This window comes from Neofelis nebulosa, chromosome 11, assembly GCF_028018385.1.
Source record: "Neofelis nebulosa isolate mNeoNeb1 chromosome 11, mNeoNeb1.pri, whole genome shotgun sequence".
In the NCBI taxonomy this organism is placed as follows: Eukaryota; Metazoa; Chordata; class Mammalia; order Carnivora; family Felidae; genus Neofelis; species Neofelis nebulosa.
Window position 1 is genome coordinate 87,628,899 of NC_080792.1, and position 12,500 is coordinate 87,641,398.

General features: G+C 51.3%; 1 protein-coding gene and 1 long non-coding RNA gene across 6 annotated transcripts in view; one reads left to right on the forward strand and one right to left on the reverse strand.

Moving 5' to 3' along the window:
* Nucleotides 1–12,500, forward strand: part of LOC131489377 (uncharacterized) — a 199,831-nt gene that overhangs the window by 133,176 nt on the left and 54,155 nt on the right. The gene's annotated exons all lie outside the window — the stretch shown is intronic.
* CAMKK2 (calcium/calmodulin dependent protein kinase kinase 2) overlaps nt 845–12,500 on the reverse strand; it is a 48,194-nt gene continuing 36,538 nt past the window's right edge. The window contains exons 14-17 of one of the 5 annotated variants that reach the window (XM_058691293.1): nt 12,309–12,437; nt 7,316–7,416; nt 6,780–6,822; nt 845–3,631 (exon numbers count right to left, since the gene is read on the reverse strand). In XM_058691293.1, the coding sequence (XP_058547276.1) occupies nt 3,608–3,631; nt 6,780–6,822; nt 7,316–7,416; nt 12,309–12,437 (297 nt within the window). In that variant the 3' untranslated portion in view covers nt 845–3,607. Of the gene's footprint in view, nt 3,947–6,779; nt 6,823–7,315; nt 7,417–12,308; nt 12,438–12,500 lie in introns of all 5 variants that reach the window. The other 4 variants (XM_058691290.1, XM_058691291.1, XM_058691292.1 and 1 more) reach the window with 4 other exon arrangements.

Consider the following 12,500-nt stretch of genomic DNA (forward strand, 5'->3'; position numbering starts at 1 on the left):
TCAGCAAAGGGATGCACCTGTGTGCATTGTTTTTAGCTTTCATCAGATTCTCAGTGGGGTCTTTGAATAGGAACACCTGCTCTTAAAGACCCATATTCCAATAATCACAGTTCTGCAGCAATAGAACAGGAAGTTTTCAGAACTTATCTGCCATCCCTTCATAACAGAAAACCGAGGTTCAAAGCCAGTGAAGCAATGCTCTGGGCTCACTTCACGTTTGGAGTACAGGGAACCCCCGGCCTCTAGTCTGGAGGAAGCATCAGTTCTGAAACAGTCTCCAGACGCCACGAAAACCGGCAACTGTCCAGGTTCTGTAGAACGCTGAATTTGCTGACAAAGAGCCTTCAGACAACAGACTTAAGTAAATTTCTGAGCCTCAGTTTACAGGTGATGATCCATAAAACGGGCTAAATACCTACCTCGCGGGGTGATGTGTCCTGTAACCTGCCTGCTCACAGGACAGTGTTCCGTGTGCAATTAATGCGGCTCCCAGAGCTGTTCATCTGGTTCGTCTCCACTGGGAGAATCTAGCCTGCTAGAGCAGTACTTCTCAGACTTTAGCATGCACACGAGTCACCCGGGTATCTTTTTAAGTGGGGCCTGGGAATTTGTATTTCCAAAGCACTCTCAGGAGATGCGGATGCTCCTGGCCCGGGGACCACACTTTCAGTAGCGGGATACTAGGAGATGGTTATACTGGGCATGAATAATGTAATGCTGAACACATTAGCCCTGGCTTGGGCATTTGATCTCATAGCCTAAGGAAGGAAAACACCCATAAAGACGATGTCCTAGAGACACCTGTAAACAACAACCAACAAAAATATCCCCCAAAGGCCCAGGCTTTGCACCATTTTGCTGTTTATTTCAAGTTTACAGAGAAGCTTAAACATCTGTGGAAAAAACACCAAAGGCTTATTTTTCTCTTAAGTTCATGTACTTTTTAAGTGATAAATACACAGTATTTAACTTTGTACACCTGATAAAAGGAAAATGCATAGTAGAAAGGATCAGGAATAAAACAGAAGCATCGGGCATTAAATCAAACACAGAATAGAAAACTCAGCAGTCCCACAGAACTCGGCCCATAAAGCTGTGAAGAGGATGGGAACCGACGACCTGGAAACATTCCCTAGCACCTTGGAAGCAAGTGGAGGTCATGGTTCTTCCTTGCCCAGCAACGCAAAGCTCCCCTTTGAAAGATGAGTGAGAGCAATAGGTTGAGCCTGTGTGTCCAAATGCTCAGGTATTCGCCTCCTTGTGCCAAAAGGGCTTTTAGGATGGGAGCCCTGACTCACAGGAAAGGCCAGACCCTGGGAAGCCAGCCTCTCCAGCCCCCAGAGCCAATGAGGGGCTAGCTAAGGCTTTCTGCGAGCCCCTGGTAAGCCTGCGGAAGAGACGGGGGACGTGGAGCAGGGCAGAGGAAGAAGGAGCAAGAACCTGCACAAGGGCCCAGGTTGCTTATACCAAATTGGTCCCACGGATGAGCCAGCAATGGAAGAAACCGATAGGGCATCCTTTGGCTCACCTAGAAGAGCTGCCCGTGACAGCTTCTCCCCTTTCCTGACAGAGCCGGCTTCTGAAAAATCAATGTTTGTGCTCTGAGAGAATGGTAGCTCTACGCTTTATGGTACGGCCCTCTGCTTATACTTTCTGGGGGTAGTGATTCCTTCCCACAGCTTTCTTTGGTGATTCTTTGAAAAAAAAAAAAAAAAGTTATGAATACGGGCCTCCCCCCCACCCACCCGCCTAAACAGCCGGCATTACCCATAGGAGGAAATCCGACATGGGGAGTTTCATGGTGGAAGAAACAGTCTTGCCTGATGCAGCTGTATAAACACAGAAGTTCTAGAACGCAGAAGCTCCACATGCTGCCCACCCTCCCTGGGCAAGCCACTCGGCCAGGCCAGAGTCCACACAGACAGGCTGGGACCTAGGACAGGGTGACTTTAACTACCGCAAGGTGCTTACTGCAAACTAACCAGACCCCATCTGCTCCCAGAAGGGGTGTTGCCCATATATATAAACAAGCGCAGGAATGCGAGAGGAAGTACCAGGTTACAAAAAAGAAAGTAAGCAGGCCAGACAACCCTTCATCTCATGGGTGTCCTTTGCTCTTAGAAACCAGCATTCCCTAATTCTGTATCGTTTGCAAGATATCAAAAAAAGTCTGGCTAAATAAATGACACTCAAGAGCTTACGATCTGTGGAAGCCAGTAACACTCAGGTTCCGTGAATAAACCAGGCAAGGGCAGGAAGGCCTTGCTTCACTGTCTCTCTCCAAGAAGTCCTCCTACCAATAATGATCAGACAGAAACTACAGAAAAGCATGGCCTCTGGACCCAGTTACTGACGCTATTTCCCCCAAGCCAGAGTCCACAAAGCAATGGGAATTTCCCAGGGCAAAGGCCTTCTAGTTTTCCTCCCCCTTGAACTTCACACTCACCCGTGTCTGGCTCTGGAAAAAGTTGCACTTGAATAGCAATGAAAGTTCCCAGTATTAGTTGGAAGTCAAAAAGGTAAACCTTTTCTCTCTGGACTTCTGGCTACAAAACAGAACTCCCTGTGCCAAGCCCTGGTCCTCGTGGACCCTGAGGACTGCTCTGGGTGTCAACAATCTTCTCTAAAAGGGTCCCCCAGAGTTATTGGGTAGATCCTAATAGAACTTTGCCTGTCAGGATGAGAATCAAAGTATTTCATAACTGGCCCCCCAGAAACTAAGTGTTTCACGGACTACAACAATCAGCTAGTATTTAAGAAAACAGAACTTTGGCGTCTCTAGAATACACAAGTTACCAACAAGCTAAACTGCTAATATACAGCCAGAGGCTCTAACTGGGATCTAACATGCCTGAAGCCGGGGAACATATCCTGGAAGCTCGAAATGACCCCTGAACTACTCTAGAGTTCAGTCTTGTTAGAGAATTGAAAATATTTTGTTTACTCTTAAGCCATGTAATGTACATGGAAGTGTAGGATTTCACCCTGAAGTTTTTGTAATTTAACAAGAGATTTACCAGAGCTCAGTTAACTATTTCAGAAACCTGCTGTGACCATCAGTCCTTTAGGTGAACCCTTTCCCCCCTCCCCAAACAAGCACAGACTACCCTTCTGGGGGTGGAAAATCCCCCTTTGTGAAGCAATTAAGCTTCAAGCCCTTTCCCTTTTCCTGACTACAATTCCACCCATAAAAAAATTTAAAGTCCTTCTTACAAATAAGTTGCATCGAAGCTCCCTGCAGCTACTGAGGGCTGGCCCTGCCCTGACTCCGTGAGTCCACAGTCCTGGAAGGTGCCAACTGGCTTGGAGTTCGGGGGTTTCAGGGTTTGTAGGAGGAATCACACCCCCTCTTCCTCTCCCTTTCAAACGCAGCAACTAACTCTGTGGTTTCAGCCCACACCGCCAGAGTTTTCTGCCAGTTTTTCATGATTTTCAAACCCCACACATTCACTTGGTATATCTGACATGGTTCTGAGTTCACAATGAAAGATTTTTGGCATAAAAACGTTTTAAAAAGCAATTGTCCCAAAATGCATGTGGCTTTGGGTCTGCAACTCCTCACACCTGCCCGTTCAGCCAGCCAGCGGCCAAGGTCGATGTCATGGAGTCAAGTCTTTTTTTTTTTTGTCCCCTTTAAAACAACAAAGGAAGGAAAAAAAAAAAAAAAAAACAAACACCAGAGATGATGGTCAAGGCTCTACACACGTGCTGGGTTTCCGTAGGACATGCTGCTATGGAAACGCAGGGTACAGCCTGCATGCGAGGTCGCGCGTCCGGGCAGCTACTCCATCGCCTCGTCGGGCCGCAGAGGATGCATGCGTGCGCGGGGGCCGGGGGCCGGGGCCCCCCAACTCTCGGCGCGGGGACCGCCTTTCACAAGAGCACTTCCTCCTCCCCCACGGGGGGCGGGTCGGGGCCCCGGAGGCTGTCTTCGCTGCCTTGCTTCCTGCTCACCGAACAGAAAACCCACGTTAAGGCAAGGCTGCCGTGGCCTGACCAGCGTCTCCCACGTTCCCACACCACCTGGAACGTCATTGACTTGGCTTTTCCTTCTAGATGCTCTCCCCTTTTCTTGCCTATATAAAAGTTTCAAAGGAGACTCTGTAACCCCCTCTGTGAATGGAAAAGCATCATCATTTGCTAAAAATAGAAAGGAACTATATAAAAATAGATGCGAACCTATCCCTGTAACACCTCAAATCATCCCAAGTGAGTAGTGTGCCACCAGCTTTGGGGCCTGTTCACGGGTTTTTTTTAGAGATCTTGATGGGTCCCCCACCCCACCTCAACCTTATTTCTTTACGCTAAGATTGAAGATTCTTCAGTCACCTGAAGGTGAGCTTCTTGAGGGGCAGCAAGCAGGCCAACCTGCATATGTCTGCAAATGGTGGTCAAGAGAACTTCCCCATGCACACAGGCCCAAGAGACACCTTGGATGAAGAGAAGGCCCCTCCTCTTGGTGATGTGATTGATCAGAGCAGAAGAGACCAAGGAGGAAAGGCATCCCTGTGTCCCTGAGAGCCCGTATCCTGAAGCTAGACCTGCCGGGGGGACAGACTGGGCTGTTACGGGAGCTGGGAACGAAAATCCCTGAGGAGAAGCCTGAATCCCTTGCCACCAGCAAGAGATGACAGCCCCATCTAAGGAAAGCCACTGGGCTTGCCACATTGGACTAACTAACATCTGCTGTATGTCCCTGGCCGGGAGGGAAACTCTGTCCCTGCACAAGGGAAGAGAAAAGCGTGATGTCTGTACATTCCTAGGAAGAAACATCTCTTTGTTTAAAAGGCAAGCTCACTGGCTTTTTATGTTTCTGCCACAGAAGAGGGGGTCAAATCTCCAGGGAAGAAAGCAGTAACTAGATGTCAAATCAGGTCCTTTACTTCTGTCCTAGAAGCACTGCTTGGTCCAGCTGGCTTTTAGTGCAGATGGTCGGCTGCAGGCCTTGGGCCCCAGGCCTCCAACACCTGAATAAGCCCTATGAACTCGAGTGCTGGGTCATCTGGACAATCGAAGCATCCCACCAGCAGGCTGAGGGCAAGAGCAGGTAATGCCCAGGTGCTACTGGGACTGCAGGTGAGGGAATAAAGGGGAACTAAAACCCTCTGGGCCAATCTCAGTCTGTTGGTATCTTGTGATTTTGAGCTCACTGAAAATAATGAATGACAGACTTGCACACAGATGGGAGGTAAACCCTAACACTTAAGGTTGAGAAGAAAAAGACCTGGCTGGTTCAGTCCGTAGAGCATGCGACTCCTGATCTCAAGGTTGTGAGTTCAAGCCCCACGTATGCGTGAAGCCTACTTTGAAAAAAAAAAAAAAAAAAGCCTGTTCATTAGGCTTCCACTCTCTATCACCATGGCAGGTCAAGGAGTAGATGGGGCCACCCTGTCATCTGGCAGCAGAGAACTGGGGACCAACCTAGCAGGGAGGAGGCAGTCTCAGGCTGCCAACAACTGGCTGGTTGCTAACTGCCACTTTCCCGGAGCATAAACAGTCCGCTGCATGCCTATATAAGCCCTTGACTCCTGTGACACAGGTCATTCCATCTCACCAAACACAAATGGCTGCTGCTTGTATGTGAATGGTCATAGCAGCATTCACTCTGAGAGCCAAAATGGATACAGTGTCCATCACTTAATGAAGGGATGTATAAAATGTGGCATATCCTACAACGGAATAGAATTTGATCATAAAAAGGAATGAAGCACCGACACTGCTGAACCTTGAAAAATGACGCTGAGAAAAGGCAGACACAAAAGGTCACATACTGTACGATTCCACTGATGTGAAATGTCTAGAATAGGCACCTCCATAGAAACTGAGAGTAGATTAGCACTGGCTGGGAATGGGGAGCTAGTGGTGATAGCTAAGGGTGCAGGGTTTCTTCCGGGGCTCATGAAAATGTTCTCAAATTGATTGTGGTGTTGGTTGTAGAGCCCTGTGAATATATTAAAAACTACTGAATCATACACTCTAAATCGGTGAAATGTGTACTATGTGAATTATATCTCAATAAAGCTGCTCTTAAAACACAGAAATGGCTTTCCAGTTATTGACCTGGAGCTCCCAGTTGAGAATGAGGTAGTGAGTGGAACTCAAAGGAAAGAACACTGGAATTTCTATCTTGCCACAGGCACTAGCAGGGTGAGAGGAAGCAGGGGTGCTGAGTGTGGACCGTCTCAGTGCACAGGGACAAAAATTCTCACCTGCCCTGGGAGGTGGGGTAATGCTGACAAGGCTATGTGTTTAGAGACGGATGGCCAAAAGGGAAAAGGTTCGGATCCACCCAGGGGACAGAGGACTCTCACACTGATTTGCAGCAGGCTGGAAGAGGGCTTATTTTCTAGGTCCTAACCCATCAGAGAAGAAAGGGTAGATGCTGGACAGCCCCAGAGCACAGCATGCCTGATCTAAGCTCTGACCACATGGACCCAGAGCAGGGGCAGCCATGGGACCCTGCGACGCAGCTTCAATGCCGTTGACGTGCACTGAGCATGTGTGGGTACCAGACTGGGTCATGAGACCTGGGTGAATTCACAGGCATTCCGGGTGGAGCGCCATGCACCCGCAGCCCAGCCCACATGCACGACCCGCCATCGGGTCCAAGCCTCTGGATGACCCTTGTTTTTATCCTAGGTCCCGAGGCCCAAGGTGAGCCTGGGCACAGCAGCCCAAGCTGGAAGGAGCCTCCGCCTGGGTGGGGGTGCCCCGCACTCTGCAGCTGCCCCCGCCCCCAGGCTCCGGCAGAGGCTACAGCGCAGGCAGGCAGGCATTACCTTGGGCTCAGACAGGGGCTCACACTCCCTGGTTGGTTTTTTGCTGGAATGGCCAGAGGGGAGGGAAAAGGGAAGTGAGAAGGGACACGGGATCTATGAGATGCCTGTCCCCCACCCCAGAGACACTCAGACCCCAAACACCAGCTTCACAAAGCTGCTGCCAGGGGGATATTGAGCAGGGCATCTCTGCTGTGACACACTGGGTCACATGAGAGAGAGGGCTTGCTCGTCCACCACAGGGCTGATAATCCCACCATCAAGCATGCATGCTTCTGGGCCACAAAAACACTTTCTGATTGTCAAGAGGTTCCCCCAGTTATTCAAGTCTCCCTGAGAAAGGTATAACTCCATTGTGGGTTAGCAGTCAGCAAAAGGAGGTGGGCTGAGCCTGGGGTGGGGCAAACCCAAACCCAGCAGCTTCTCTGATTTCCTGGAAGGTCTGGTCTGAGTCGTTCCAGGGATGGGCCCAGGCAGAGGGGGCTGGGCAAGGCTGCCCTCCGGCTCCCCACCCCACAGGAAGGCGGGTGGATACTCACGTAAGCAGGTTTCCAGGCGCTGACAATGAGCGCTCCTCCCGCCGGCTGCCCTCAAACGGGTTCCCAAAGGAGCGTTTCCGTATCATGGTCTTCACCAGGATCTGAAGGAGAGAGGAGGAAGCTGGGCCACCTGGGGGAGACTCCAGGCAACAGCCTCCCTTGTGCCACCCCCCAGGTGCTAGCTCCCTCTTCCTTTCTCTCCCAGCCCCCAACAGCTCCCAGGGCTTGTGGCTGGTGACTGGCCTTTGAAACACCCTGGGCAGCATCCCTCCCACCCAGGACACAAAAGCCAAAGCCATCATCAAATCTGACTAGTCCGCACCCAAAACCATTTATGGCTCCCTGGCTGTCAATAAGATAAGGTCCAAAATCCTTGCTCTGACAGTCTCCTATCTTAATCTCGTCTTGGTCTACCTGAGCCCCAGGGGGACCCTGTGCTCCAGAAGAGCTGGCCTGCACTGTCCCTCCTCTTCCAGGTGTCCCTGCATCTGGCACCATTTGTTTCACCTGAGCCATCGCTGCACATGCCCTCCTGGCCCATCAACCTGTCTCATCTTCAAATCTGGGCCTTTACTTTCAGTGCAAGCTATCTATGACCACCCCAACGAGAAACCCAACTATTGTTTTCCAGGTCAAATTAACAAGGGCTGCACTTTTAATTGAAATATAATTCACAAAGTAGGAAATTCACCATTTTAAAGTGTAAAGTTTAAGGGGTGCCTGGGTGGCTCAGGCCATTAAGTGTCTGACTTTGGCTCAGGTCATGGTTCATGGGTTCAAATCCCGCTTTGGGCTCTGAGCTGATGGCTCAGAGTCTGGAGCCTGCATCAGATTCTGTGTCTCCCTCTCTCTGCCCCTCCCTCACTTGTATTCTCTAAGATAAATAAATAAACATTAAAAATAATAATAAAGTTGGGGCACCTGGGTGGCTCAGTCAGCTAAGCGTCCGACATTGGCCCAGGTCAGGACCTCAGTTTGTGAGTTCGAGCCCTGCATAAGGCTCTGTGCTGACAGCCAGAGCCTGGAGCCTGCTTTGGATTGTCTCCCTCGCTCTATGCCCCTCCCCTGCTCACACTCTGTCTCTAAGATAAATAAACATTAAAAAAAATAATACGGTTCAATGGTTTCTAGAACATTCACATCACCACTATCTAACTTCAGAACATTTCCTTCACCCCAAGAAAAAAAAGCAGTACCCATACCCCATTTCCCCTCCCCCCAGGCCCTGGCAACCACGGATCTGAGTCCTATCTCTGTGGACTGGTCTGTTCTGGACATCTCACACAAATGCAACCACACAGTGTGTCTGGCTTACCACACTGCGCATCATGCTTTCAAGGTTCGCCCTGTTGCAGCTTGAATCAGTGCTTCATCCCTCTTCGCTGCCAAAGAACATTCCTTTGTACAGATAGGCCACATTTGTTTATCCATTCATCCATAGGTGGATGTGGGGGCTGTTTCCACTTTTTGGCTATTGTGAATAACGCTATGAACATCCAGGTACACATTTTTGTGTGTGGACATGTTTTCCACACAAAATGCTTTCATTTCTCTCGAGTACACACGCAGGTGTGGAATTCTTGAATCGTGTTATGACCATGTTCACATTCTGAGGAACTGCCAGGCTGGTTTCTACAGTGGTTACACCATTGTACATTCCCACTGGCATCACACAGGGTACTAGTTTCTCAGGGGGCTGCGTTTTAGTGCAGGACAGGAAACACCCGACCAGGTCTAAGTTGCTGAGGCAGCACCCCAGGGCACCGGGTGGTGTGGCGGGAGGGCGACGGAGCTGAGAGTGCCAAAGGTCCATCCATGTCTGAGAGGCGCTGAGGGCAGGCTTGTTCACTGCCAGTAGCGGGAATTTGCTGGTGTGCCCCCTCGTCCACTCTAACACAGACTGGGTCCCCTGCCTGGTTGGCAAACACCTGCCTGAGGAGAGGATCCCTTGGGAAAAGGTACCGTCCCTCGTCCCATCCCGCGGCCCCAGCTCAGCTCCCTTCCTCTGCCTCCCTGTCTTCTGCCTCGCCCCTACTGATCTGTCCCATCCTTTCCAAAACCCAGATCAGATTCCCTCACTCCCTGGCTTAAAATCTTTCACCCATACAACTCTGGAACTTCTACTGTTGCTGGCCAGAGAGCCAAGGAAGGTTCTGGAGAAAGGAAGCGAATTAGTCATTTTTGGTGATGCTTTTGGCTGCTGTGTCCTGCAAAGGAATTTTCAAGGAAAAGACTTCAGCCCCCTGAAAGGCTCTAACCCCCACCCCCTCAAGCAGAACATGGTGTCTCTTCAAGCTGTTTTATGTGCTGAACTGTTTTTGTGTGTGTGCTGCTAAGAAGAAATCTAAGCATTTTTTAAAAACCCACCGATTTACCAAAAGGTGGAAACACTCGGCATCTGAAAAACGGATAAACAAAATGTGGCCTATTCATACTACAGCATATTCTTCAGCCATGAGAAGGAATGGCATGCTACGAGCCGGATGAACCTCAAAAACACGATGCTGAGCAAAAGAAGCCGGACACAGAAGACCACATCCTGTGTGATTCCACTGACACGAAATGCCCAGGAAAGGCATATCCAGAGAGACAGAAAACCAACTGGGGGTCGCCAGGGGTCCGGAGGAGGGGAGAACAGAGTGACTGTTAACAGGTACAGGATTTCTTTGGTGGGGGAAATGCAAATGTTTCAGAACCAGAAGTGATGGTTGCCCAATACTGTAAATATAATAAATGCTACTTTATTGTTCACTTTAAAATGGTTTAAAATGGTTAATTTTATGTTACATGAATTCTATGTCGTTAAAGAAGAAAAGGAAAACACAGACTTAGAAAATGAAGGCTATGCCCCTGTGGCAAGACACTCATGGTGCCTCCCTTGGGACTATGTTCTGTGGCTTCTGGAACACACCAGCCCCTTCCTTCTGTGCCTTTGCCGGGGGTGGTCCCCTGGCAAGACCACCCACCCCGCCCCTCCCTGTGGCCTTGTCAAAGCAGCCAAACTTCCCAGCCCTCAGGACCCAGCAGAAGGGGCTCCTCCTCTGTGCAGCCTCCACTCTTGCTTCTCTGCGCTGGCCTGTCACCACGTAACGGCACAGGAGGGTGATTTTTCCCACTCCATCTTTCTTACGAGGCCAGAAGCCCCATGAGGGCCAGTGCTGTACTCCATTCATCTCTGTAACCCTGTGCCTGGAACACACCGGGTGCCAGGAGGGGACCTGGACCTCCCCACTCCAGCCCACGCCCTCGGATGACTACAGTAGCCCCTACTTCCTCCCTGGTGCCTACAGTCCATTTTCCAAGTGGGATCTTTCCAAGGCCAACTCAGATGGTCCTATTCCCCTGACTCAAATCCTGCACGTGCTCCCCACATCCCTTGGGACTAAGATTTAAGTCTTGGCTGTGGCCTCAGGTCTTGTGTGGGCTGGCCCCACCTGCTGCCCAGACTCATGTCACTGTCCCCCCACCTTCCTCGTCCTGCCTGGCTTCCTAAAGCTTCTTGCGGGCCTAGCTTCCTCCCACCAGAGGATCACCACGTTTGCTCTTCCCTCTGCCAGGAACACCCTCGGCCCAATAGTACCGTGGCCCAGTTAACACTCTGCCATCTTCTCAGTGCACACCTGCTTCTTCCAGGAGGCCCTTTTCCAACCCATCACACTGGCCACATCCCCCTCTTAGGGCTACACAGTGCCCCTTAGGGGTACACATTGCAGCCCCCGTTACATTATACATTTATCTATTGGCTGTTTGCCCAGCATCTGTCTCTCTCGGACAGAGGATGCACCATGTTGGTTTTACTCATCACTGTACCCTCTGCTCCCAGACCCCTAGGGTCCGACATCTTCTCCCAAGAACATCTCAGGCCTGGAACAGAAATAACCCATGGTGGGCACCTGGATCGGACGCCAGCTGCCTCCCCAGCTGTGGGCACAGGACATGGGTGCAGTGGGTGGATGAGAAAGAGTGAGTGTGGGTGAGTTTTAACAGTGAAGATCATGCAGAGGTCCCAGGTCAGGGAGGAGGAGGAAGATGTGAATGGATGCCCCACCCCAGTGGCTCAAGTTTTGGAAGAAGGAGAGAGAAAGTGTGTGGGGAAGCAGGAGGGAGAAGTGCAAAGCTGGGAGAGAAGGAGCCAGCATTCGGACTCCTAGAGGGGCATTTACTTGAGGCCAGACACTGCATCTTTGTAGAAAGTCTCAGCAGTCCCCGGCCAGAGCCCAGGGCCCCGCCTGCCTGCTGGGGCCCACGTTGGCCAGACACACCCCAGGGTTTTCAAGATGGCCATAGTGGGGTGGATTCTGCCCCTGGGACTGCAGCCCTGACCCCAGGACCTTGAGGATACTGGTCTCCCTCCTGGAGCCAGATGCCCCCCTAGGCAGGGAGGGGATTGGCAAGTGGGCGATTCCCAGAGTCTCCAAGGTTAAGCCTGAGGATTCCACATTCTGGCTCGTTTTTCCTGGGTCAGAACCCAAATGTCAGGCCATAAAAGGGGCCCAGGAGCTCCTGAGCACATGAATTGGGAGCCCATGCCCCTAGCCCTGGTAGCTGCCCACACAGCAGATGTGAGATTAGCTAAGCCGTCCACTCTGGAGCCTGAAGAGCCAGCAGATACGAATCCCACCTTGGAGACCTCAGCTTTAACTCCCACCCCTGGCACCTGCCCTGGTCCTCCTCCTGCTCCACCTGACATGCTCTGACAGCAGGAATTCCAGAAGGGACAGTAGGATCTGTGGAGAGGAGCTACCCCTCTGCATAGTAACACAGGACCTGTCTGGAGACAGAACTAAAGCTACAAGATGCAGGGGCCTCCTGGTCTGATGTGTGTGTGACCAAGGCCGAGAGGCTGGTGGCTGTGGGTGAGGGACAGACCCGGCCATCCCCTGACTCTCAGGCCCGATATCTGCTTCTCAGATGCCCGCCTGTGTCCCGGCCTGTCCTCGCCGGCCCGCCTCAGGCTGTCCCTGTGCTCGGTCAGTGGTCCGTCCCGCCTTACCACGGTCGCCAGGCTGGGAATGTGTTTGACCGAATTCTCGACCTCCTCTTCGGTCACCTCGACCAGCGTGCAGTTCTCGTCCTCCGATGGCAACGGCTCCGCCCCGTGCCTCGTGACCCAGGGGTGCAGCTTCAACGAATGACAGGAGGGGTGAGGGGCAGGCGGCCAGCTCGCAGAGGCCGGAGAGCAAAA